Source organism: Neocloeon triangulifer, unplaced genomic scaffold, assembly GCF_031216515.1.
Source record: "Neocloeon triangulifer isolate White Clay Creek 2 clone unplaced genomic scaffold, ASM3121651v1 ptg000004l, whole genome shotgun sequence".
Lineage (NCBI taxonomy): Eukaryota > Metazoa > Arthropoda > Insecta > Ephemeroptera > Baetidae > Neocloeon > Neocloeon triangulifer.
In genome coordinates, this window is record NW_026775547.1 from 4848474 (window position 1) to 4870058 (window position 21585).

The 21585-nt window shown below is 36.3% G+C and overlaps 1 protein-coding gene and 1 non-coding gene across 2 annotated transcripts; both read right to left on the reverse strand.

Annotated features, from left to right (window-relative positions):
* Positions 1 to 18882: 18882 nt before the first annotated feature.
* Positions 18883 to 21323, reverse strand: LOC132193316 (large ribosomal subunit protein uL10). The gene is made up of 6 exons (XM_059613912.1): positions 21257 to 21323; positions 20922 to 21009; positions 20691 to 20866; positions 20047 to 20263; positions 19429 to 19632; positions 18883 to 19247 (listed from the first exon to the last, which is right to left on the reverse strand). The coding sequence occupies exons 2-6, from the start codon at positions 20973 to 20975 to the stop codon at positions 18948 to 18950; spliced, it is 951 nt and encodes a 316-aa protein (XP_059469895.1). The 5' UTR covers positions 20976 to 21009; positions 21257 to 21323; the 3' UTR covers positions 18883 to 18947.
* On the reverse strand, positions 19709 to 19777 carry LOC132193740 (small nucleolar RNA snR61/Z1/Z11). The gene has a single exon (XR_009441481.1). It is a non-coding gene; the product is annotated as a small nucleolar RNA snR61/Z1/Z11 (small nucleolar RNA).
* Positions 21324 to 21585: the final 262 nt, after the last annotated feature.

The following is a 21585-nucleotide window of genomic DNA, read 5'->3' on the forward strand; positions in this document are numbered from 1 at the left end:
TTTATTCCAAAAGAACAATATGGTTTTATGCCGGGCAAAAGTACCATTGATGCCATTAAAAATTATCAAATAAGAATTTCAGAAAAAATGGGTGAGAAAAACTATAAAAAAATATGCACTTTTTATTGACTTAAAATCAGCTTTTGATCTGGCTAAAAGAATATTGTTTATGCAAAAGATAATGAACAAAAAGAAAAACACCCTATCAAAAAAAATGAACTTTTGTTGCTATCAGAATTTTTGGAGGTAGACTATATTCAGATAGATGATGGAATTTCACTTTCAGAGTTTTTCACTCAATCAAACGGCTTTAAACAAGGTATGAGCTCTAGCCCAATTTGTTTCAATATTTACATCCATGCAACCATGACATTATTAAAATTGATTGAAATATTTGAGGGCATGGACGGAGTGGACTTTTTGCTCTTTGCAGATGATATGGTTATTATTTTTATTAGCGATTTTTGTAAAAAAAACTGGATGAAATTTTGAGAAAGTTTTTAATTAACTGCACAGAAAACAACTTAAAAATAAATCTGTCCAAAACAAAAGCTTTAAAAATTCACAAATAAAGGTCCCTTGTCGGACGTGAGACCCATCGAGACCGTGCTCGAGACTATTGGTATCGGTGGGTCTCGATCGGTCTCGGAAATTTTGTAACTTAATCATCATAGGGCTTATGTTCCACATGGTCTCGGTGGGTCTCGACCGGTCTCTGTGGGTCTCTGCCGGTCTTGGTGGGTTTCAGCCGGTCTCGGTGGGTTTCAGCCGGTCTCGGTGGGTCTCGGGTCCATATAAGTTAATTTTTTTTATAATTATGAAATTATTTCGTTTGAAATAAATTTTGGTGTTAATTTATCATCAAGTCAACTTAATACACATCTATGTTAATAAAAGTTTCAGTTTAATGTTTATTTAATGTGAACTTATTTAATTTTATTTACATTCATAAATTTTATTAAAACTTTTTTATTTTAATTTCCAATAATTTCAACTTAACGTTTGATTAAAAAATTATATAAAGTTAAATTTTTATTTAATTCATATTATCTTTACTAATGCAGATACATATAATTTAATTTTGTTAATGAAACGTTACACTTATTTAAAATTCATTTGCCCTCTTTGATTCAGTTAATAAATGAAATTGATTAACCTTGGCAACTCTTCTATTTTTTTTATTTATCTCAGTATTTATTAAAAAAAGCATAGAATAAAATTATGTCTCGCTGATTTCTTTTACTTCATTTTCAATTACTATATATTAATATTATACAAGTTTATATAAAAATCTTACATATTTAAATACCTATAGGATATATCTTTATAAGTCAATAAAGAGTAATAATAAAAAATTGATATAGTAATTGAAAATTAAGTAAAAAAAATCAGAGAGACATTTTTTATTCCATGATTTTTTAGAAAATACTGAGATAAATAATAAAAATAGAAGAGTTGCCAAAATTGTTATTGTTGTTTATTTGTCCAAATTGATACATCACATTGTTTACATACAAATTGTTGAAAACATTTGTTTGGAAAAGAAGAAAATTAATCAATTTCATTTATAAACTGAATCAAAGAGGGCAAATGAATGTTGAATAAGTGTCAACGTTTCATTAACAAAATTAAATTATATGTATCTGAATTAGTAAAGATAATATGAATTAATTAAAAATTTAACTTTATATAATTTTTTTATCAAACGTTAAGTTGAAATTATTGGAAATTAAAATAAAAAAGTTTTAATAAAATTTATGAATGTAAACAAAATTAAATATGTTCACATTAAATAAACATTAAAATGAAACTTTTATTAACATAGATGTGTATTAAGTTGACTTGATGATATGATAAATTAACACTAAAATGTATTTCAAACGAAATAATTTCATAATAATAAAAAAATTAGCTTATATGGACCCAAGACCCACCAAGACCGGCTGAAACCCACCAAGACCGGCAGAGACCCACAGAGACCGGTCGAGACCCGCCGAGACCATGTGGAACATAAGCCCTATGATGATTAAGTTACAAAATTTCCGAGACCCACCGATACCAATAGTCTCGACCGGTATCGATGGGTCACACGTCCGACAAGGGTAAAAGGCCGATAGGAAAATTACTAAAATTAGATAAAATAGCTTGCGAGGGAATAGTAATCGAATTTGTATCTAGTTTCCCAAACCTCGGTGTAACTTTTCCAAAAAGTGACACGTGTCCTTCTCCAAACATATGTCACCAAAAGATGCACAAAGTCCCTCGCAGCCATGCACTTTCAGAGGCGAGGACTCTCAGAATCAATAGCAGTATTACACGAACTGGTAGCTGGTAGCATGTTGCAGCAGTGCATGCTTTTTAAGTTTTTTCAAATTTTTCGACTAAAGTAAATTGGCCAGGAATCTCAGGATCAATATATAGGTTAAACGAAGTGGTAGAGCATGTTGTAGCAGTGCCATACTTTGTGAAACAATGCTATAGCAAAGTGTATCACAAAGTGGTAGCATGCTTTTTAAGTATTTGCAAAATTTTCATCTAAATTTAATTGGCCAGGACTCTCAGGATCAGTACCAGTGTTACACGAAATGGTAGCATTTTGTAGCAGTGCCATACTTTGTGAAACAATGCTATAGCAATGTATCACAAAGTGGTAGCATGCTTTTTATGTATTTGCAAAATTTTCGACTAAAGTTTAATGGCCAGGACTCTCAGGATCAGTAGCAGTGCCAGGACTCTCAGGATCAATAGCAGGGTTACACGAAGTGGTAGCATGTTGTAGCAGTGTCATTTTTGGTTATTCAATGCTATAGCAATGTATCACAAAGTGGTAGCATGCTTTTCAAGTATTTGCAAAATCTTCGTCTAAATTTAATTGGCCAGGACTCTCAGGATCAATAGCAGGGTTACACGAAGTGGTAGCATGTTGTAGCAGTGTCATTTTTGGTTATTCAATGCTATAGCAATGTATCACAAGGTGGTAGCATGCTTTTAAAGTATTTGCAAAATCTTCGTCTAAATATAATTGGCCAGGACTCTCAGGATCAATAGCAGGGTTACACGAAGTGGTAGCATGTTGTAGCAGTGTTATTTTGGTTATACAATGCTATAGCAATGTATCACAAAGTGGAAGTATGCTTTTCAAGTATTTGCAAAATCTTCGACTAAATTTAATTGGCCAGGACTCTCAGGATATATAGCAGGGTTACACGAAGTGGTAGCATGTTGTAGCAGTGTCATTTTTTGATACACAATGCTATAGCAATGTATCACAAAGTGGTAGCATGCTTTTCAAGTATTTGCAAAATCTTCGTCTAAATATTTAATTGGCCAGGACTCTCAGGATATATAGCAGGGTTACACGAAGTGGTAGCATGTTGTAGCAGTGTCATTTTTTGATACAGCATGCTATAGCAATGTATCACAAAGTGGTAGCATGCTTTTCAAGTATTTGCAAAATCTTCGTCTTAATTTAATTGGCCAGGACTCTCAGTATCAATAGCAGGGTTTAACGAAGTGGTAGCATGTTGTAGCAGTGTCATTTTTGGTTATACATTGCTATAGCAATGTATCACAAAGTGGTAGCATGCTTTTCTAGTATTTGCAAAATCTTCGACTAAATATAATTGGCCAGGACTCTCAGGATCAATAGCAGGGTTTCACGAAGTGGTAGCATGTTGTAGCAGTGTTATTTTTGGGTATACAATGCTATAGCAATGTATCACAAAGAGGTAGCATGCTTTTCAAGTATTTGCAAAATCATCGACTAAATTTAATTGGCCAGGACTCTCAGGATATATAGCAGGGTTACACGAAGTGGTAGCATGTTGTAGCAGTGTCATTTTTGGTTATACAATGCTATAGCAATGTATCACAAAGTGGTAGCATGCTTTTAAAGTATTTGCAAAATCTTCGTCTAAATATAATTGGCCAGGACTCTCAGGATCAATAGCAGGGTTACACGAAGTGGTAGCATGTTGTAGCAGTGTCATTTTTTGTTATACAATGCTATAGCAATGTATCACAAGGTGGTAGCATGCTTTTAAAGTATTTGCAAAATCTTCGTCTAAATATTATTGGCCAGGACTCTCAGGATCAATAGCAGGGTTACACGAAATGGTAACATGTTGTAGCAGTGTCATTTTTGGTTATACAATGCAATAGCAATGTATCACAAGGTGGTAGCATGCTTTTAAAGTATTTGCAAAATCTTCGTCTAAATATTATTGGCCAGGACTCTCAGGATCAATAGCAGGGTTACACGAAGTGGTAGCATGTTGTAGCAGTGTTATTTTTGGTTATACAATGCTATAGCAATGTATCACAAAGTGGTAGCATGCTTTTCAAGTATTTGCAAAATCATCGACTAAATTTAATTGGCCAGGACTCTCAGGATATATAGCAGGGTTACACGATGTGGTAGCATGTTGTAGCAGTGTCATTTTTGGTTATACAATGCTATAGCAATGTATCACAAAGTGGTAGCATGCTTTTAAAGTATTTGCAAAATCTTCGTCTAAATATAATTGGCCAGGACTCTCAGGATCAATAGCAGGGTTACACGAAGTGGTAGCATGTTGTAGCAGTGTCATTTTTTGTTATACAATGCTATAGCAATGTATCACAAGGTGGTAGCATGCTTTTAAAGTATTTGCAAAATCTTCGTCTAAATATAATTGGCCAGGACTCTCAGGATATATAGCAGGGTTACACGAAGTGGTAGCATGTTGTAGCAGTGTCATTTTTTGATACACAATGCTATAGCAATGTATCACAAAGTGGTAGCATGCTTTTCAAGTATTTGCAAAATCTTCGTCTTAATTTAATTGGCCAGGACTCTCAGTATCAATAGCAGGGTTTAACGAAGTGGTAGCATGTTGTAGCAGTGTCATTTTTGGTTATACATTGCTATAGCAATGTATCACAAAGTGGTAGCATGCTTTTCTAGTATTTGCAAAATCTTCGACTAAATATAATTGGCCAGGACTCTCAGGATTAATAGCAGGGTTACACGAAGTGGTAGCATGTTGTAGCAGTGTCATTTTTGGTTATACAATGCAATAGCAATGCATCACAAGGTGGTAGCATGCTTTTCAAGTATTTGCAAAATCATCGACTAAATTTAATTGGCCAGGACTCTCAGGATATATAGCAGGGTTACACGAAGTGGTAGCATGTTGTAGCAGTGTCATTTTTGGTTATACAATGCTATAGCAATGTATCACAAAGTGGTAGCATGCTTTCCAATAATTTGCAAAATCTTCGTCTAAATACAGGGAGTCCCATATCTCAACGACACAAAGTACGGCCGCCTCCCGGAGCGGCCAATGGTCCGATTTGAAATTTTCCGACGACAACTTGTCCAAAAACTGTCCACAATTTTGTGGAGTGATATTGAAATTTTTTGGTTGACGCGTTAATTTGCTACGAGCGCCGAAACGAAGTCGAGACTTTGCTCTTATGGGAAATCCCATGTTAAACTAAAATCGCGTTTTTGCATCAACGAGAAAAAAATGTTCTCGTGCGAATTTTTGAACACAATTAATTTTAATTGTGTTCTGTCAACTGGAGGAAGTCAAAAATCAAATACCACCCCATAATTCACCCTTCAACCCTTAATTTAGGGTGAAAATTTTTGTTTATTTGATTTTTGCAGGGCAAACAGTTGCTCAGGAAAGACCAATTAGGGCTGAGAACATGAAATTTTTATTGCAACTTGTTCACAATATCCATTGGCCGCACCCCAGGCGGCCACACAAGCGAGATTGGTCTCTGGAGCTGTCGACTCGCATAAATCCACAAAAATAGCAATTACGTGAAAAAAAAATGAATGCGTACAGATTAAAATCTGAAATTTGGTACAGGGGTACAAATTATCATGCTAAGAAGGGTCATTGGTGTCCCGACCGAATTTTCCGGAAAAGTGACCAATTTCACAAGGGGTGCACGTTTTGGTCAATTTCTCAATATCTATGGGGGCTAAAAACAAAACTTTAAGTGATTCTGAAAGCTGATTAAATTTCCTATCTTTTGTTTTTGGACAGTAACTTTCCAACGCTGGCTGCTTTTCCGGAAAAGTGAAGTAAAAAAATAACTTATTTTTCCCAGAGAGTATGCAACCTGCAACAGAAAGACTAAATAGCCAAAATGTAACTTGGTTCTTTGGCAAGACACCCCTAAAATTTCAAAACTTTTCCTCCAGCCGTTTTTCCGCAATAGCCAACTTTCCCAACCCCTTTTGAGAAAATCAAAACTTTTCCGGAAAGGCATGTGCGATACATCATTCGATTGGGCACGTCAAGGAGATGCTAGAAATCAATTTTTATCACAATCGGATCATTTTTCCAATTTCCAGGGCTGTTTTAGTGACTAAAAAAAATTGAAAATTCAAACTGCTCTAAAAATTGGAAAAATGATCCGATTTGGATAAAAATTTATTTCTAGCATCTCCTAAATGTGCTCAATCGAATGATGTATCACACATGCCTTTCCGGAAAAGTTTTGATTTCCTGAAAAAGAGTCGGGAAAATCGGCGACTGCGGAAAAACGGCTGGAGGAAAAGATTTGAAATTTTAGGGGCGTGTTGCCAAAAACCCATGCTACATTTTGGCTATTGAGACTTTCTTTTGCGGGTCGCATACTTCCTGTGGAAAATAAGTTAATTTTTTACTTCATTTTTCCGGAAAATCAGCTGGTGTTGGAAAGTTATTGTTAACAAAAAAGAGATAGGAAATTTAATCAGCTTTCAGAAACGCTTCAAGTTTTGTTTCTAGCTCCCATAGAAATTGAGAAATCGACCAAAACGTGGACCCTTTGTGAAAATGGGCAATTTTCCGGAAAATTCGGTCGGGCCCCCAATGACCCTCCTTAGTAACATAAGTCCTACCCTTGTACCAATTTTCAGACTTTTAAGCATCACTTGTGCATTGAAGCGCAAAAATAAAAAAATTATTTTTAGTTCAACAATGGTTGACTTTTGATAAAAAAAAATTTAATTATAAAATCATGCCTAATTAGGCCATTAACATTTGTGTTTAAAAAAAATTAGCATTGATTCATCACACACGTTCAATTCGACCTTTTTACACCACACACTCCCCATCGTGCTTCACATTTAATTTTGATAAAAAAACAAAATTTAATTTTTTTTTTCGAAATTAAATTAAATTTGTTTTTTTCTATCAAAATTAAATGTTTGTGAAGACACCCCTAAAATTTCAAAACTTTTCCTCCAGCCGTTTTTCCGCAATTGCCAACTTTCCCAACCCCTTTTGAGAAAATCAAAACTTTTCCGGAAAGGCATGTGTGATGCATCATTCGATTGGTGCTACAAATAAATTTTTATCACAATCGGATCATTTTTCGAATTTTTAGAGCACCTTTAAATTTTAAAAATCGAAAATTTCATAGTGCGCAAAAAAATTTGCAAAAATTTTCTGATTGTGAAAAAAAATTTATTTGTAGCATCTCCTTGGCGTGCCCAATCGAATAAGGTATCGCACATGCCTTTTCGGAAAAGTTTTGATTTTCCAATAAGGGATCAGCACTGAAATTTGGCGCTGCAGAGAAGTGGCAGCATTGTGATTAAATTATTATCATCAATTCCCTTCTAATCAATTTACTTATTATCAGGACAGTCGTTAAGCAATTATTTTTTTAATTACATTCCATCAATCAATCGCCTATGTCTACTCTGAAGAACGTTCTTATTATTATAATTTTTTTTTTTTGTAAGTAAATTTTTCAATGACGGTGTGTTTAACGCACAATGTGGAAGGTCATTAAAAAGCAAAAAAAATGTCTGCAATGTCTTGATACAAAGATTTTCAACTGTGCTGCACATTTCATTATCAATCTGGTCATATTGTGTCAGTTGTTGTTTGGTTAAGAGTAAAATGCATTTGGTGCATAGCTCGGTGCTAAATTTTTGCGATTCTTCGAAGGCCGTAAATTCCCATGTACGCTGGTGACTTTCATTCACTATTTTTCATTCAGTAACGTTTCTGCTTTTACACTGTGCGTAAAATGTTACCTAATGAAGTGCGGAAATTAATTTTAGAAACATATCTAAAAGAAGATAAAAGTTTGGCGCGCACAAGGAGACGTATGCGATCCGTACATCAGATTATTTTGACCAGGTTGGACTTATTTTATTTATTTATTTTGTTTTTATTCATTTGAAATTTTTAGTTCTCAAGTGCGTAATGTCATCAACCAGTATAACAAGAACTCGAGCCTCAATGGTGAACATCTCAAGGGACGACGCGGTACACCTGGTGCCCCGCGCCGAGCTAGAACACCCGCGAATATTGCCCGAGTGACACTGTCAGTCCTTGCCGACCCCAAGTTAAGTGCTAAAAGGAGGGCCTTGCAACTTGATATTCCAAAATCCACTGTAATCAAAATTATGAAGAAAGACTTGGACTTAAAACCTTTCCGGTAAATGTTATCCCTATTTATTCATAATTTATCTCATTTTAAAATTTACCATAATTGTAGCATCAGAAAAGCTCAGAAACTGCATGAGGAAGATTTCGGAGAGAGGGTTTTCTTTTGCAACCTTACCATAGAAAAACTCAATGCAAATCCAGGTAGTGTTAACAACTTCAATAAAATGTCACTTCAAAATTAATTAATTAATTATTTTCGTGCTTTTCATAGAACTGTTACACCAATTTCTTTTTGGAGATGAAGCCAAGTTTCACGTTGATGGAACAGTCAGTCCGGCAAACCATCGCATTTGGTGTAGCAATGATCCCGACGAAAGGCAAGAGAAAATGGTTAACTCTCCTGGTGTAATGGTTTTCATGGCCATGACATCGGAGCTTTTACTTGGACCGTATTTCATCCACGGTTCTGTAAATCAGGCCGTTTATCTAGAGGTATTTAATTTTTCGATCACTAAATTGCCTTTAATTTTTTTAGTGCCTAAATTTGTTTGGTTTGGAATTCAATTTTTTTTTTTCATTTGCAGCTCCTACAAACCCAAGTTTTACCAGATTTGGAAAAATATGGGGTTAAAGATGATGTCGTATTCATGCAAGACGGTGCCCCATCCCATAGAGCAGGCGCAGTGATGAATTTTTTAAGAGCAGAGTTTGGCGACCGGCTTTTGGCGTTGGGAGCGCGTTACGAGTGGCCCCCCAGAAGTCCAGATTTGACTCCCTGTGACTTTTTCCTTTGGGGGTACCTAAAGTGGATGGTTTATAAGCAGCCCATTAGAGATTTGCATGACCTCAAGACTAAAATCACCGAAGCAGCTGGACAAATAACAGTTGAGGTATAAAATTAATAAATAAATTAATTTCAATTTAGTAATAATTCAACTTTAAGGAGCTCCGTACTTGCTTCACCAGAAGCTTTGTGAACAGGCTCAACCTGTGTTTGATGAAGAAGGGAAGGCACTTCGAGAAGTGAAGTGAGACGAGAGTATCAGATCAGCATGCTGTTGTTACATTTTTTTGTTTTATAATTTGATATGATTTTCTGTGATTTTATTTTGTAAAAAATATTTTTATTATTTGTTAACCCATAATTATGTTATTATTTTACAAATCGCTTTGTTTTTTGTTCCAAAAATTGACTTACTGATCAGGTGATTTTGTTTATTTTTTGTTTTTGCATTCATTATTTTTTATTTATGATACATTTGTAACAGCATCATAAGATAAACTAATGATTTTGCTACAGCATTATCTAAAATAAAGAACGAACCCCGTTATCAAAAGTAAAAATTTCATTGATTTCCAATCAATAGCATCATGATGACAATTTTTTTGCTGGAAAGTCATGTGTGATATCTCAAGCGATTGGGCACGCCAAGGAGATGCTAGAGATATTTTTTTTTCACAATCAGAAAATTTTGCAAATTTTAGATTTTTAGAATTAAAAGAAAATGCTCTAAAAAAATTAACGTTCTTCTGCGTAGACATAGGCGATTGATTGATGGAATGTTATTAAAAAAATAATTGCTTAACGACTGTCCTGATAATAAGTAAATTGATTAGAAGGGAATTGATAATAATAATTTAATCACAATGCTGCCACTTCTCTGCAGCGCCAAATTTCAGTGCTGATCCCTTATTGGAAAATCAAAACTTTTCCGAAAAGGCATGTGCGATACCTTATTCGATTGGGCACGCCAAGGAGATGCTACAAATAAATTTTTTTTCACAATCAGAAAATTTTTGCAAATTTTTTTGCGCACTATGAAATTTTCGATTTTTAAAATTTAAAGGTGCTCTAAAAATTCGAAAAATGATCCGATTGTGATAAAAATTTATTTGTAGCACCAATCGAATGATGCATCACACATGCCTTTCCGGAAAAGTTTTGATTTTCTCAAAAGGGGTTGGGAAAGTTGGCAATTGCGGAAAAACGGCTGGAGGAAAAGTTTTGAAATTTTAGGGGTGTCTTGCCAAAGAACCAAGTTACATTTTGGCTATTTAGTCTTTCTGTTGCAGGTTGCATACTCTCTGGGAAAAATAAGTTATTTTTTTACTTCACTTTTCCGGAAAAGCAGCCAGCGTTGGAAAGTTACTGTCCAAAAACAAAAGATAGGAAATTTAATCAGCTTTCAGAATCACTTAAAGTTTTGTTTTTAGCCCCCATAGATATTGAGAAATTGACCAAAACGTGCACCCCTTGTGAAATTGGTCACTTTTCCGGAAAATTCGGTCGGGACACCAATGACCCTTCTTAGCATGATAATTTGTACCCCTGTACCAAATTTCAGATTTTAATCTGTACGCATTCATTTTTTTTTCACGTAATTGCTATTTTTGTGGATTTATGCGAGTCGACAGCTCCAGAGACCAATCTCGCTTGTGTGGCCGCCTGGGGTGCGGCCAATGGATATTGTGAACAAGTTGCAATAAAAATTTCATGTTCTCAGCCCTAATTGGTCTTTCCTGAGCAACTGTTCGCCCTGCAAAAATCAAATAAACAAAAATTTTCACCCTAAATTAAGGGTTGAAGGGTGAATTATGGGGTGGTATTTGATTTTTGACTTCCTCCAGTTGACAGAACACAATTAAAATTAATTGTGTTCAAAAATTCGCACGAGAACATTTTTTTCTCGTTGATGCAAAAACGCGATTTTAGTTTAACATGGGATTTCCCATAAGAGCAAAGTCTCGACTTCGTTTCGGCGCTCGTAGCAAATTAACGCGTCAACCAAAAAATTTCAATATCACTCCACAAAATTGTGGACAGTTTTTGGACAAGTTGTCGTCGGAAAATTTCAAATCGGACCATTGGCCGCTCCGGGAGGCGGCCGTACTTTGTGTCGTTGAGATATGGGACTCCCTGTATAATTGGCCAGGACTCTCAGGATCAATAGCAGGGTTACACGAAATGGTAGCATGTTGTAGCAGTGTCATTTTTGGTTATACAATGCAATAGCAATGTATCACAAGGTGGTAGCATGCTTTTAAAGTATTTGCAAAATCTTCGTCTAAATATTATTGGCCAGGACTCTCAGGATCAATAGCAGGGTTACACGAAGTGGTAGCATGTTGTAGCAGTGTTATTTTTGGTTATACAATGCTATAGCAATGTATCACAAAGAGGTAGCATGCTTTTGAAGTATTTGCAAAATCTTCGTCTAAATTTAATTGGCCAGGACTCTCAGGATCAATAGCAGGGTTACACGAAGTGGTAGCATGTTGTAGCAGTGTCATTTTTGGTTATTCAATGCTATAGCAATGTATCACAAGGTGGTAGCATGCTTTTAAAGTATTTGCAAAATCTTCGTCTAAATATAATTGGCCAGGACTCTCAGGATCAATAGCAGGGTTACACGAAGTGGTAGCATGTTGTAGCAGTGTTATTTTGGTTATACAATGCTATAGCAATGTATCACAAAGTGGAAGCATGCTTTTCAAGTATTTGCAAAATCTTCGACTAAATTTAATTGGCCAGGACTCTCAGGATATATAGCCGGGTTACACGAAGTAATAGCATGTTGTAGCAGTGTCATTTTTTGATACACAATGCTATAGCAATGTATCACAAAGTGGTAGCATGCTTTTCAAGTATTTGCAAAATCTTCGTCTAAATATTTAATTGGCCAGGACTCTCAGGATATATAGCAGGGTTACACGAAGTGGTAGCATGTTGTAGCAGTGTCATTTTTTGATACACAATGCTATAGCAATGTATCACAAAGTGGTAGCATGCTTTTCAAGTATTTGCAAAATCTTCGTCTTAATTTAATTGGCCAGGACTCTCAGTATCAATAGCAGGGTTTAACGAAGTGGTAGCATGTTGTAGCAGTGTCATTTTTGGTTATACATTGCTATAGCAATGTATCACAAAGTGGTAGCATGCTTTTCTAGTATTTGCAAAATCTTCGACTAAATATAATTGGCCAGGACTCTCAGGATCAATAGCAGGGTTTCACGAAGTGGTAGCATGTTGTAGCAGTGTTATTTTTGGGTATACAATGCTATAGCAATGTATCACAAAGAGGTAGCATGCTTTTCAAGTATTTGCAAAATCATCGACTAAATTTAATTGGCCAGGACTCTCAGGATCAATAGCAGGGTTACACGAAGTGGTAGCATGTTGTAGCAGTGTTATTTTTGGTTATACAATGCTATAGCAATGTATCACAAAGTGGTAGCATGCTTTTCAAGTATTTGCAAAATCTTCGTCTAAATTTAATTGGCCAGGACGCCAGGACTCTCAGGATCAATAGCAGGGTTACACGAAGTGGTAGCATGTTGTAGCAGTGTCATTTTTGGTTATTCAATGCTATAGCAATGTATCACAAGGTGGTAGCATGCTTTTAAAGTATTTGCAAAATCTTCGTCTAAATATAATTGGCCAGGACTCTCAGGATCAATAGCAGGGTTACACGAAGTGGTAGCATGTTGTAGCAGTGTTATTTTGGTTATACAATGCTATAGCAATGTATCACAAAGTGGAAGCATGCTTTTCAAGTATTTGCAAAATCTTCGACTAAATTTAATTGGCCAGGACTCTCAGGATATATAGCAGGGTTACACGAAGTAATAGCATGTTGTAGCAGTGTCATTTTTTGATACACAATGCTATAGCAATGTATCACAAAGTGGTAGCATGCTTTTCAAGTATTTGCAAAATCTTCGTCTAAATATTTAATTGGCCAGGACTCTCAGGATATATAGCAGGGTTACACGAAGTGGTAGCATGTTGTAGCAGTGTCATTTTTTGATACACAATGCTATAGCAATGTATCACAAAGTGGTAGCATGCTTTTCAAGTATTTGCAAAATCTTCGTCTTAATTTAATTGGCCAGGACTCTCAGTATCAATAGCAGGGTTTAACGAAGTGGTAGCATGTTGTAGCAGTGTCATTTTTGGTTATACATTGCTATAGCAATGTATCACAAAGTGGTAGCATGCTTTTCTAGTATTTGCAAAATCTTCGACTAAATATAATTGGCCAGGACTCTCAGGATCAATAGCAGGGTTTCACGAAGTGGTAGCTTGTTGTAGCAGTGTTATTTTTGGGTATACAATGCTATAGCAATGTATCACAAAGAGGTAGCATGCTTTTCAAGTATTTGCAAAATCATCGACTAAATTTAATTGGCCAGGACTCTCAGGATATATAGCAGGGTTACACGAAGTGGTAGCATGTTGTAGCAGTGTCATTTTTGGTTATACAATGCTATAGCAATGTATCACAAAGTGGTAGCATGCTTTTAAAGTATTTGCAAAATCTTCGTCTAAATATAATTGGCCAGGACTCTCAGGATCAATAGCAGGGTTACACGAAGTGGTAGCATGTTGTAGCAGTGTTATTTTTGGTTATACAATGCAATAGCAATGTATCACAAGGTGGTAGCATGCTTTTAAAGTATTTGCAAAATCTTCGTCTAAATATTATTGGCCAGGACTCTCAGGATCAATAGCAGGGTTACACGAAATGGTAGCATGTTGTAGCAGTGTCATTTTTGGTTATACAATGCAATAGCAATGTATCACAAGGTGGTAGCATGCTTTTAAAGTATTTGCAAAATCTTCGTCTAAATATTATTGGCCAGGACTCTCAGGATCAATAGCAGGGTTACACGAAGTGGTAGCATGTTGTAGCAGTGTTTTTTTTGGTTATACAATGCTATAGCAATGTATCACAAAGTGGTAGCATGCTTTTCAAGTATTTGCAAAATCATCGACTAAATTTAATTGGCCAGGACTCTCAGGATATATAGCAGGGTTACACGATGTGGTAGCATGTTGTAGCAGTGTCATTTTTGGTTATACAATGCTATAGCAATGTATCACAAAGTGGTAGCATGCTTTTAAAGTATTTGCAAAATCTTCGTCTAAATATAATTGGCCAGGACTCTCAGGATCAATAGCAGGTTGCACGAAGTGGTAGCATGTTGTAGCAGTGTATTTTTTGGTTATACAATGCTATAGCAATGTATCACAAAGTGGTAGTATGCTTTTCAAGTATTTGCAAAATCTTCGTCTAAATATAATTGGCCAGGACTCTCAGGATTAATAGCAGGGTTACACGAAGTGGTAGCATGTTGAAGCAGTGTCATTTTTGGTTATACAATGCTTTAGCAATGTATCACAAAGTGGTAGCATGCTTTTCAAGTATTTGCAAAATCTTCGACTAAATTTAATTGGCCAGGACTCTCAGGATCAATAGCAGGGTTACACGAAGTGGTAGCATGTTGTAGCAGTGTCATTGTTGGTTATAAAATGCTATAGCAATGTATCACAAGGTGGTAGCATGCTTTTAAAGTATTTGCAAAATCTTCGTCTAAATATAATTGGCCAGGACTCTCAGGATCAATTGCAGGGTTACACGTAGTGTTAGCATGTAGTAGCAGTGTCATTTTTGGTTATACATTGCTATAGCAATGCATCACAAAGTGGTAGCATGCTTTTTAAGTATTTGCAAAATCTTCGACTAAATTTAATTGGCCAGGACTCTCAGGATCAATAGCAGGGTTACAGGAAGTGGTAGCATGTTGTAGCAGAGTCATTTTTGGTTATACAATGCTATAGCAATGTATCACAAAGTGGTAGTATGCTTTTCAAGTATTTGCAAAATCTTCGACTAAATTTAATTGGCCAGGACTCTCAGGATATATAGCAGGGTTACACGAAGTGGTAGCATGTTGTAGCAGTGTCATTTTTGGTTATACAATGCTATAGCAATGTATCACAAGGTGGTAGCATGCTTTTAAAGTATTTGCAAAATCTTCGTCTAAATATAATGGGCCAGGACTCTCAGGATCAATAGCAGGGTTACACGAAGTGGTACCATGTTGTAGCAGTGTCATTTTTGGTTATTCAATGCTATAGCAATGTATCACAAAGTGGTAGCATGCTTTTCAAATATTTGCAAAATCTTCGTCTAAATTTAATTGGCCGGGACTCTCAGGATCAATAGCAGGGTTACACGAAGTGGTAGCATTTTGTAGCTGTGTCATTTTTGGTTATGCAATGCTATAGCAATGTATCACAAAGTGGTAGCATGCTTTTCAAGTATTTGCAAAATCATCGTCTAAATTTAATTGGCCAGGACTCTCAGGATCAATAGCAGGGTTACATGAAGTGGTAGCATGTTGTAGCAGTGTCATTTTTGGTTATACAATGCTATAGCAATGTATCACAAAGTGGTAGCATGCTTTTTAAGTATTTGCAAAATCTTTGACTAAATTTATTTGGCCAGGACTCTCAGGATCAATAGCAGGGTTGCACGAAGTGGTAGCATGTTGTAGCAGTGTCATTTTTGGTTATACAATGCTATAGCAATGTATCACAAAGTGGTAGCATGCTTTTCAAGTATTTGCAAAATCTTCGTCTAAATTTAATTGGCCAGGACTCTCAGGATCAATAGCAGGGTTACACGAAGTGGTAGCATGTTGTAGCAGTGTCATTAAATAAGTCCTGGCCAATAATCTTTAGTCGAAAATTTTGCAAATACTTATAAAGCATGCTACCACTTTGTGATAAATTACTATAGCATTGTTTCACAAAATTTGGCTCTGCTACAACATGTTACCACTTTGTGTAACCCATATATTGATCCTGAGAGTCCTGGCCAATTATCTTAAGTCGAAAATTTTGCAAATACTTAAAAAGCATGCTACCACTTTGGGATTCATTGCTATAGCAATATTTCACAAAGTTTGGTTCTGCTAAAACATGTTACCACTTCGTATAACCCATATATTGATCCTCAAATTCCTACCACTTTGTGATACATTACTGGCCAGTTAACTTTAGTCGAAAATTTTGCAAATACTTAAAAAGCATGCTACCACTTTGTGATATATTGCTATAGCATTGTTTCACAAAGTTAGGCACTGCTACGACATGTTACCACTTTGTGTAACCCAGACATTGATCCTGAGAGTCCTGGCAAATTAAATTTAGTCGAAAATTTTGCAAATACTTAAAAAGCATGCTACCACTTTGTGATACATTGCTATAGCATTGTTTCACAAATAAGTTTGGTTCTGCTACAACATGTTACCACTTCGTGTAACCCATATATTGATCCTCAGAGTCCTGGCCAATTAACTTTAGTCGAAAATTTTGCAAATTTTTAAAAAGCTTGCTACCACTTTGTGATACATTGCTATTATAGCATTGTTTCACAAAGTTTGTTTCTGCTACAACATGCTACCACTTCGTGTAACACTGCTATTGATCCTCAGAGTCCTGGCCAATTAACTTTAGTCGAAAATTTTGCAAATACTTAAAAAGCATGCTACTACTGTGTAATACATTGCTATATAGCATTGTTTCACAAAGTTTGGCTCTGCTACAACATGTTACCACTTCGTGTAACCCATATATTGATCATGAGAGTCCTGGTTAATTTACTTTTTTTAATATTCATTTATAATTATCTCAAAAACTGAAAATTATTCCATTTTGAATATTTAGTATGTTGTTCTACACACTTGGGGCTATTTTTTTCCTATACCGCAAAAAAATTCTTAGGGGTTCATTTTTGCGAAAATTGCGTGTAGAAGGGAAATTTGCAATTTAGTGTCCTTGACCTTTGATCTATGTAAAAGTTGTCAACAGAAAAGTTGTCGGGCGTAAAAAGTTACGCAAAAGGTAGTGAAGAGAGCATATCATTATTTTAACTGGAAGCAAAAATATTTATTAATTTTTGTTTTTGGAAAGATCCGATTTCCCGGAAAAGTACCCAATATTTTGACTTGAAAATTTAATGAGAGAGGCCTCTTAGCCACCCTAACAATATACTTGAAAATTGGAATGGTATCTCTTAGATGGCGTTTTCAGCAATTACTGAGAAGAATAAATAATAATGTTACTTAACCCTTAAAACTATTAGAAAAAATTCCAATTTTTGAGCAAAAAGCGTGAGCGCAAGACTTTTTATTTGAGCGCGAGCGCAACATTTTCTAAATCATGAGCCCAAAATTGTTGAGCGCAACTAGGTATGAACCACACGATATTAAATATGAAAACTTGAAAAAGTTCAAAGAAATTTTTGAAAACGTTGATTTTTCTTCAATAATTTGTTTCAAGTGGCTTGAAGATCATCATTAAAGGCCCTCTCTAGCTATGTATTACGCTTAAAAATTGGACGCAAGAAATAATTTTGGTCAGAGAAACCCCCATGCCGTTTGCGCGACCGCGCGGGGTCAGGCGCTATTTGAAATAGAACGAAAACACGCGCCTTTTGCGCGAGTAAGTGTGAACGCGGGGTGTCGCCCAAGGAGGTGTCGCCTGCTTGGAGACGGCAGCCGTGCGCCGTGAATCCAGTGGTCATGCGCTTGGCACTTTCTTTCAGCCGGCAGCTCGGGCAGCAGCAACAAGAGTGCGGCGAGTGAGCGAAAAGCCAAATTTTAGACTCTCGCGCGAATGCAACTTTTTTTAAGTTCGCGTTAATTTAGAGTATTCATATTTTCAGCGTTGGTAGTAAACTTATTGAATAACCTGATATTTAAATCTTTTTAATAAATATTGATCTGGAGCGTAGTTATTCACGTTTCCGCAAGAATTTTCGAATTTTGTCCTGGTAATTTTAAAAATAGAGAAAAAATTTTAAAAATATAAACCCTAAGAGAAACGTGATGCCAATTAAATTTCCTGCAAATTCTTTCACAGGCGTGATGATGTCAGAATTGTTTTTACTTGCGTATGGAAGACTCTAAGTCAAAATTTAATTTTTTCGCACAGAAATAAATTTTTAGGAATTTTTTCAAGATAGCCAAGCGGTGTAAAATTTAATTTTGACCCTGACACTCAATTTTCACACACAAAAACTGAGCCGTTTTTAAATAAAAAAAATAATATCTAATAGGACCCCCAACTGCTGGTAGACGAGTGGCGCGTTGTGGAAAACACGCTGTCATTTGAAAACGGCTGAATGTTTCTTAATAAAATTTGGATTCCAGAGTTCCAGATTTTCAATTTGGTGAAATTATTTGTCAATCTTCTTCTATAATTATTGAATGCTAAGTATTTTGCTATTTTGTTTATTGTTAAATTTCAAAATAAAAATTGTCAGATAAATTATCATAATATTTTAGATCCAATTTATAAATGTTTTGGGTGTTTTCACAATAACTCAAATTGCCCACCTGAGCGGTGGTCGTCGCCAGCGGCTGTTGCTTAAGGTGGATATACTTTATACCTGAAGCAGGGATGAACACATAAAAATGATATAGTACTGATCAGTAAATTGTCTCAATTTTCATCCTAATGAGGATACAAATACATGCCTTTGAAATTTCACATGTCAAATTTCCTTAAGGGTTATTTCTGTGCCTGGTGATGACATGGCTTTTTGATTCCACTTTGATGTAAAATTAATTTATTTCAGAAAGAACTGCAAAGCATTTGTTTAAAATCTAGAGGTCACAATTTAAATCAATAGAAGAAGAACCATCAGTTTTTGAGATTTTTATTTTAGTCAGCTCTGGAGGAGCAGCCAAAACCACTATCTTCCTGAACTAGTCAAAAAGACCAAAGCCCATGTCATCATCGGACGCCTCGCTTTCCTCCTTTTTCTCCTCCTTAGCCGCAGCAGCCGGAGCCGCGGCAGTAGCCGCTGGAGTGCTGGTTGCGACAGCGGCAATGAACTTGGAAGGATCCTTGAGGAACTCCTTAACAGTGGTCGCCTCCTTGAATTCAATTTCTGTAGCTGCGGCAATGGCCAGCAGGTTCTTGAATCCGTTGACAACGCTGTGAGGAGCGGAAGCCAAGGTCGGGTAGCTGATGGACAAGCAGACCGAAGCTATGTTGCGCACACCCTGTGAAAGTTAAAAGAAATTGTAAATCTCCAGGAAAAAAAAGAGTCAAACATTATTTCATTTTAAAATTTAATCAGAGGTTGGTATGGGCATCGTCAAGAAACTCAGTAGCAGAACTGAACGTAGTCATCATTATTTTATTTAAAAGAATTGCAGGCTAATGCCAAATAAAGAAACTGACCTCCATGAACTTGACACGCAAGTCCTCCGGCTTGATGTCAAGAATCTTGGGCTCGAAGATGGTGCCCGAGTCGTAAACCATCTCGACGAGCAGACCATACGAGAAGGGAGAGATGTTCAACATGTTGAGCAAGGTGGCTTCGGAGGCGCCAACCTTGTCACCTTCCTTAAGGATGTGCACGTCGTTGATGATTTCAATCGTTCCCTTAAAAAGAAAAGATAATTTATTTAAAAGCAATTAAATTAAAAGGCAGCAATTAGAATTATTAAAAAAAGAAGTTCCTTCAGAAGTTTTGGTATAGCATTCGTCAAAGATTGTCAGTAGCAGAACTGAATTGTCATCATTTAGAACTTCCATTGGTTTAAATTTGTAAATTTAATTTAAAAATCAAAACAATTGAATTGCCATTTAACCGTTGAATTTTAAAATCAAATACAAAGAAAAAGAAAGAGTGGAAAACAATTTCTTTCCATAAGTCCATAAGTTTAATAGATTAACATAGCTTCAATTAATATCACTTTTCAATAAAAATTTAAAATTTTCAACCATTCTTATTAAAATCAAATTATCAATCATATGCTACATTCTTGTTTCAATTTATCCATGTATGTGAATTACCTTAGAAATCTTGGTGGGGATGGAGAGAGCCTGGAAGAAAGAAGTCTTCTCAGGACCAAGACCGGTGTTCTGGGCCGGAATGACGACGGGACACGGAGCGATGGCTCCGTTACGGGCAGGGGCGCGCACTTTGTTTTCCAACAACTTGTCACGCACCTCGACCAAATCTCCGCGGGTGAAGACGAAGCCCACGTTGCCACGGATGTAGGGCAGCAACCTGCAGAATAGATCATTGAGTAAGTGATTTAAAAACTGACTAATAGCTGAGGGTATTGGAATAAAGGTGAAATGGGCATTCAGACAGCCTTTCAGCAGTTTTCACCAGGACCCCAGACACACCACTGTGGGTTCAGCTATTGCTAGCTCAGCGGTGCTGGCGTCCAGAGTCTCGGACGAGAAGTTTTTCATCACGATTGCCCACAGAGGGTAGAAATTGAATTTTACATTAAAAAATCTCAGAACTTATTTTCATACGGATACAAAATTGCTAACATTAAGGATAGTGTTTGAGCAATTCACAAAGTCAATGCAAAATTTTTAAATTAATTTTCAAGAGTATTTGAGAGGACTATATGTTTCCAAATTTTTGGAGAATCTTACAAAATGACTTAAGAAGGCCTGGAAATAATTATTTGATTTCATACTTCTCAAGGTTGGGGTTGTGCTCCAGATGGCCACGGATGGCTTTACGCATCATGGTGTTCTTGCCCATGAGCACGTGAGCGTGTCCACGCAGACTCATGCGAATCTGCTGCATCTGCTTGGAACCCACGTTGTCGGCGCCGACGATGAAGCATTTTGGATAATCGTCCAAAAGAGTCTGCAATTCACGACTTGAGCAATTGCCGGACAGGGATTAAACAAGTTTTACTCACAATGAGCTTGGTGAAATAATTCGCCTTCCAGGTGGCCTTGTCCTCCCTACCCATCTTGATGTAGCAGGGACGTTCGCACGTTTAAGGACTGAAAAATGATTTTCGTTTTTAAAACGTGAACGGCGTTTGTGTACACGTGTGGAAGACGCCATCGGGCCGTAGGTGTTGATTTCAACTTGAGATTCCAGCGAATTTATGGGGAAAGTGAGGAAAATTTAGTCAAATTACTGGCGAATAATAAGTTTTCAATTCAAATTGCTAAAGAAAATTCGGGAAATAACGCCGATTACGCAAATATTTAGAGATTTCGGAGAGGAAAATTTCGATACACTCACCTCGGCAGAAAAACAGAATCAACTATGAAGAGTGAAGAGTAGAGGGGGAAACTGGGAGGGTTGTTGAGCGGGAGAGATTTTCTGACCGTACGCTAGCAATACCTGGTGGCAATTCACAAGAACTGCTACAGGCGGGAAAGAGAAGCGGTTCCAGTTCTAATGCTGCTCCAGTAGCGCATGTACGCACACGTAAGAAGAATTTTATTATTATTAAGCAAGTATGGCACAAGCTAATAACTTAAATAATTTTTTATTTTTTATTATTGTAATAGAATCACGTGACATAGAAAATGATACTAGTTTCATGTGACATATTTAATTTTTATTTG

Excerpts from the sequence above, each read along its gene's own strand:
- LOC132193316 (XM_059613912.1), bottom strand. The coding sequence starts at position 20,975 with ATGGGTAGGGAGGACAAGGCCACCTGGAAGGCGAATTATTTCACCAAG. Across the intron at positions 19,633-20,046 it reads TCCCCACCAAGATTTCTAAG|GGAACGATTGAAATCATCAA; the intron begins GTAATTCACATA and ends TTTCTTTTTAAG. Across the intron at positions 19,248-19,428 it reads TGCGTGTCAAGTTCATGGAG|GGTGTGCGCAACATAGCTTC; the intron begins GTCAGTTTCTTT and ends TAACTTTCACAG.